General features: G+C 39.2%; 1 protein-coding gene across 1 annotated transcript; it reads left to right on the forward strand.

Annotated features, from left to right (window-relative positions):
- Positions 1-4,507: 4,507 nt before the first annotated feature.
- Positions 4,508-5,401, forward strand: LOC129403275 (GTPase IMAP family member 7-like). The gene has a single exon (XM_055129867.1). It carries the CDS (start codon positions 4,508-4,510, stop codon positions 5,399-5,401), a length of 894 nt encoding a protein of 297 aa, XP_054985842.1.
- The last annotated feature ends 517 nt before the right edge of the window (positions 5,402-5,918 follow it).

The following is a 5,918-nucleotide window of genomic DNA, read 5'->3' on the forward strand; positions in this document are numbered from 1 at the left end:
CCTGGTGCAGGCCAAGTGGTTGGAAGCCTCTCCACCAGGAATCTTGTTCCTCAGGTTCTATTCTTGGATACATTAAAGATTGCTCAGGGTAACTTCATTTGTTTCATTAAAATTACAACTTGTAGTTGTCTAACTTCAATATTCCTTTTTCATTCATTAGATGGAATAATATTTAACAACATATTCTCAAGATTTTTCTTTGTTCATAGATTATAATTATGTAAGAAAGACAAGAGAAACAACCAATTCTTCACCAATGTTTGAAATGGTGATATAATTCCTAGCATACTCTAAAGAGAGTAATTGGCTCCTTTTAAGACAACCTTGTTAGAATCATTATTAGAATATTTGTCATCTTTCCACCTAGTGGAAATATAGATGCTCAGGTTGTGTTACCTTCAAATTTCTCACTGAGTCCTTTTGATAGATACCAATTAAAGAATATAAATAACATACTTAATTTCTAGTATGACAGGATGCTCTAAGTTATTTTTTAAATTGGGAACCATGATTTTTAATTTTGGAAATATGAACAATGCAGAGACAGTAAATAATAGACAAGAAAATCACATTTTACTATTACCTCTGGTCAATATTTAAGATAATATTTGTCACAAATTAAATGTTATTTATTCAAAACATTCTTATATGTCCTTCCCCACACATAATTTTTTAAGACATAGACTACATCCGATTCTACTATAATATTGAAATTTCATCTACTTCTCCCACCTCCAGCTTCCGGAACAGGCACACTGTATCACCTGGCCCTGAACTTGTATCAGTTCAGTTTGCTCATTTTCTGAGACTACTCCAAGTTTATTTCTCAAGGAGACCTTCTGTCTTTATCCAATATACCAAATACACGGGGCAGCAAGGTAAGAAAATGTTGTAATTCACTTTTCTATGGTATGTGGAGATTAATTTTTGTCCTCTCGATGAAGTTTGTTTCTAACATGGATTCAAATGGGTAAAGGGACAAACAGGATAATATTTCATTATCTCTAATGAAAATCATAATGTCCCAAAGACGGTAAACAGAGAGAGAGAGAGAGAGAGAGAGAGAGAGAGAGAGAGAGAGTCAGACAGACAGACAGACAGAGAGGCAGGAAGGCAGGCAGGCAGGCAAGCAGACAGACAGAGACAGAGAGAAAGAGAAAGATGAGGAAAGTGCCTGCCATAACGACAGGCTGGGGGAAGGGTGGCACATAAAGAGAAAGAGAGAGAGAGAGAGAGCTTATAGGATATCAGAGATATTTAAAGAATTTTTGAAGCATTATTTCTTATATTTTTCAGTGATGGGTAACATTATTCCTGCATTTTTATACATTTGAAGCAATCCATAACTTAAAATATAATTAACTTTTTCACTTGCTTTCAATTTTTACTAGAATTCCATTGAATTCTTCTTGTATAATTATGTAAACTATGTAGCCAACATCCAACTAGATCCAGTGTCCATTCCTGAACTCTCTCAAGCACCCCTTTTCATGAGAGAAACGTTAGTTTCTCTCACATTGTTGGTCTATTATTTCTCTAAATTCATAGTTTAACTAAGAATAATACCTTATTGATGTGAGGTAGAAAACATTTTTTCCGGGGCTAGAGAGATAGCACAGCGCGTAGGGCCTTTGCCTTCCATCAGGCCGGCCTGGGTTCGATGTCCAGCATCCCATATGGTCGCCAGAGCAGCACCAGGAGTGATTCCTGAGTGCAGAGCCAGGAGAAAGCCCTGAGCGTCGCGAGGTGTGACCCAAAAAGCAAAAAACATAAAAACATTTTTTGTAGTTCATAATTCGTGTTTTGCCTATGTTGGGGATTTTGCAACATTGCATCTTTTGTATTTTTGCCATCAAATTTATGAGCTTCCTCGTTTTCTATATAAAATTTTAGAAAATTCTCACATCCAAGTTACAAAGAACTTACCTGTGTTTCTTCTCTTATTTATATTAAGTCATTTTACATTTCACCTTTGAATCTATTTAGAATTTGAAAGGAAAGAAGACTTTCACCCAATTTGTTGTTATTGTATTCAGGGCACACTTGGTGGTGCTCAGGGCATCCTCTTGGCTCTGTGGTCAGGGATCACTTCTAATGGGCTCAGGGGACCATACTGGGGATTGAGCCCAGGTCTATTGTGTACAAGTTAAGCGCCCTCCCTGCTGTCCTATGACTCTGGCTCCTTCACACATTATTCACTTTTATACATGGTTAGAGTTGTCCCCATGTGTCTGATTGGAGAATCTTATTTCTTACAGATAAAGATTAGTGTCCCAGTGAATATAAGTGTAAGACAATTGGATTCAATCCAACACAAACAAATATGGGAAAACCAGTTGGTCTATTTCTGACTTGCAGTCTCTGTTCTTGCACCTTGCTGCTTTACTGAGGGAAATCAGAATTCCATATTCTCAGTAGCTAGACTTTCTTCATGCTCTTCTTTTTCTCAGTTGTCTAGACTGATTTATATCTTTCCTCATGAAAATTGTACTTTGTATCAGATTATGTAGGTCCTGATAAATGACTATAAAAATTTTTACTTACATGTTTAAAAATAGTATAAAGAACTGTTTATTAAAGCTAAGTATCAATTACAAGGGCCATGGGGACTGCCCCATAGCTGGAAGACTACTTCATGAGCGGAGTGGAGAAGACAGATGGAATAGAGAAGGGATCACTAAGAAAATGATGGCTGGAGGAACCAGTTGGGATGGGAGATGCATGCCGAAAGTAGAAAATGGACCAAACATGATGACCTCTCAGTGTCTGTGTTGCAAGCTATAATGCCCAAAAGTAGAGAGAGAGCATGGGGAATATTGTCTGCCTTAGAGGTAGGGGGAGGGTGGGACAGGGTGGGGCATACCCGGATATTGGTGGTGGGGAATGTGCACTGGTGGAGGGATGGGTGTTTGATCATTGTGAGATTGTAACCCAAACACGAAAGCTTGTAACTATCTAACGGTGATTCAATAAAATTTTAAAAAATTAAAAAAATAATAATAAAAAATAACGTAAGAGAATGGGAGACTAATACCCAAGAATAGTCGAGGTACCAGGAGGTTTATTCCATGGTTTGGAAGCTGGACGCACATGCTGGGGGAAAGGACAGCCCAAACAGAGAAGGGGACACCAATTAAAGGGGGTCTGGGGGATCTGTATGGGATGGGAGATGCAGGCTGAAAGTAGACTACAGACCAAAGACGATGGCCACTCAGTACCTCTATTGCAAACCACAATACCCAAAAGGAGAGAGCGAGCAAAAGGGAATGGTGGGTGGGGTGGGGGGAGGGATACTGGGATTATTGGTTGTGGAGAATGGGCTCTGGTGGAGGGATGGATACTCGATCATTGTATAACTGAAACACAAGCACAAAAATTTGTAAGTCTACAACTGCACCACATGGTGTTTCACTAATAAAACATTAAAAAAGAAACAACTAAGTATCAATTTTATGGTGATTTACACGGAAACATGTATTAAATTGGCTCAAGATTATTTTCTGCATCTAGGTAATTTTAATGTTAATCATATAGGAAATCTTAATCAATTAATGGAATGTATTGTGTTATAAAATTTTCTTATATAGAACCACCCTACTATTTCTGAAATAGGTAACATTGAATAATGGTGCATAAATTTTCAGTCTAATGATTTTCAATGTTTTTTTCGGCAGGACCTCCTAAGTTGGTCAGGAGGCCTGGGTACCTCACTGATGCTTCTGGGCTAACTGGACTAGTGGTTCAATGCATGAGCTCAAGGATGCGGCACTGCATGGGGTCTGAAGTACAGAGGCTGATCCTGGCCTGGCCACTGTGGCAGTGCTCAGAGCTCTACATTGCAGAGCTGCACTTGGCAATGTTTGTGGTGCCAGGAATGAAACTGGCACCATCTTCTGCCCCTTACTAGGGATTTTTCATATCATTATTCAAGATGAGACATGGGTATTTTCTCCTGGGTTGGTGAAAACTTTGTGGATCTATATTTCACAACTTCACAAAGTGTATGGAGCGTCTTTCTTAGTTTTCATATGATGAATAAAGTAGCACTGAAATGATCAGTTATTTAATGGTTTAAATAAGTTTCCTGTGTAAACATGTGGATTGGAATGTTTTGTGGAAATTTTTGTTAGATAATTTTTTCTTTGGTGGAACGAAGATAGGATTGGCAGGGCACTGCCGAAAGTGTCAGGTCTTAATACTGGCTGTATGCACAGGATTTGAGGGACCACATGTGATGTCGGGGATCGAACTCTAGTCAGATACATACAAAGTAAACACCTTGCTTTACTATTTCTCGAGGCCCTATTTTATTATTTTTTCCATAATTATTGAACAGTGCCATGCTTCTATCTTTATTGGGATCAATACATCTTAGAGACAATTTCAGGAAGAAAACAAATGGGAAAAGGGGTTAATTACATTTTGCACCTACCAAGATGGTCAATTTTCATCTCCCCTCCCTTGCTTCAGGTCAAGTGCCGTATAAGTGCAGCACCTGCCGTGGATCATGGGAGACCCTCTGTTGAACGACCCTCAATCCAAAGCCGTGAGGATCGTCCTCGTCGGGAAAACCGGATGTGGTAAAAGTGCCACAGGCAACACCATTCTTGGGGAACAGAAATTTATTTCAAAATTATCTGCCAGCTCTGTAACCCCAAAATGCCAGAAAGCGTTCCAGGAATGGAAGGGGAGGAACATCCTCGTCGTGGACACCCCGGGGCTCTTTGACACCAAGGAGAAGCAGGACATCACCTGCAGGAAGATCAGCGAGTGCATCCTCTACTCCTCCCCGGGCCCTCACGCCATCATCCTGGTGCTGTCCCTGAACCGCTACACAGAGGAAGAGCAGAAAGTCTTTGCATTGGTCAAGGCTCTCTTTGGGGAGTCGGTCACCAGGCACATGATTGTTCTGTTCACTCGCAAAGAAGACTTGGAGGGCAGAAACCTACGTGACTTCATAGCTGAAGCTGACGTGAGCCTAAAAAACATGGTCAAGGAGTGTGGGAGCCGCTGCTGTGCCTTCAGCAACAGAGCAGGGAAGGCTGAGAAGGAAGCTCAGGTGCAGGAGCTGATGCACATGATAGAGGAAATGATCCTCAGCCGAGGTCACTTCACTCATGAGACATACGAGAAAGTAGAGGGAAGTCTGAAACCGGAGGTTGAGGCCTTGATCAAAAAATATGATAGCCAGTTGGAAAGGGGAATTTCTCAAGTAGGAAAAAAAGATCCCAGTATGTCACAGGAACAAATGGAGAAAGAAATAAAATTGTTAAAAGAGCAATATGCTGCTCAAATAAGAAATACAAGAGAAGAAGCTGGAAAGAATATATTTAATGATGTTTTCGACATGATTAGTAATTTATTTTCAAAATTTCCAAACTTATTTTCTTTTTGGAAGTAGTGTAATTTTCAGTTTATCCTTTACTATTGGTTCTAGAATATAGTGAATATTTTTGATTAAATGCCTTACCCATTGGCCCTACATTGAATTATTATCTGTAATGATTACGGGAATAACTCAACAAAAGCTAAGAGATGTCTGAATCATTCTTGCATCCCTAAGTCATCTATCAGTTATGTTATTCATTCAAGTTATCAATGAATTTAAGAAATTAAAATTTCATTTAACCAATCCTGACAAGGCTTTTCAAATCTTTTTTACCCTATTAAAATAAATTTTTACTTTACCTTCAACATAAGGTCCCCATGTTGACAGTCGGAGTGTGTCCGGGGTTGAATAAACATAGGTACTGACACATTGTTGTATACTATGAGATTTTAACTCCTAAGTTGTGGACACATTCATTCTCTAAGTTAATCCATGTGAATGAAAACTCATCTTGTTATCATTAATCACTGAGGAGCTTACATGGCTAACCAAACTGAAAAAGATGCAACTAAGGGTATTTTTCATGCAG

Source organism: Sorex araneus, chromosome 1, assembly GCF_027595985.1.
Source record: "Sorex araneus isolate mSorAra2 chromosome 1, mSorAra2.pri, whole genome shotgun sequence".
In the NCBI taxonomy this organism is placed as follows: Eukaryota; Metazoa; Chordata; class Mammalia; order Eulipotyphla; family Soricidae; genus Sorex; species Sorex araneus.

Bases quoted from the DNA above. Each gene is read 5' to 3' on its own strand.
- LOC129403275 (XM_055129867.1), top strand. From the start codon at position 4,508: ATGGGAGACCCTCTGTTGAACGACCCTCAATCCAAAGCCGTGAGGATC.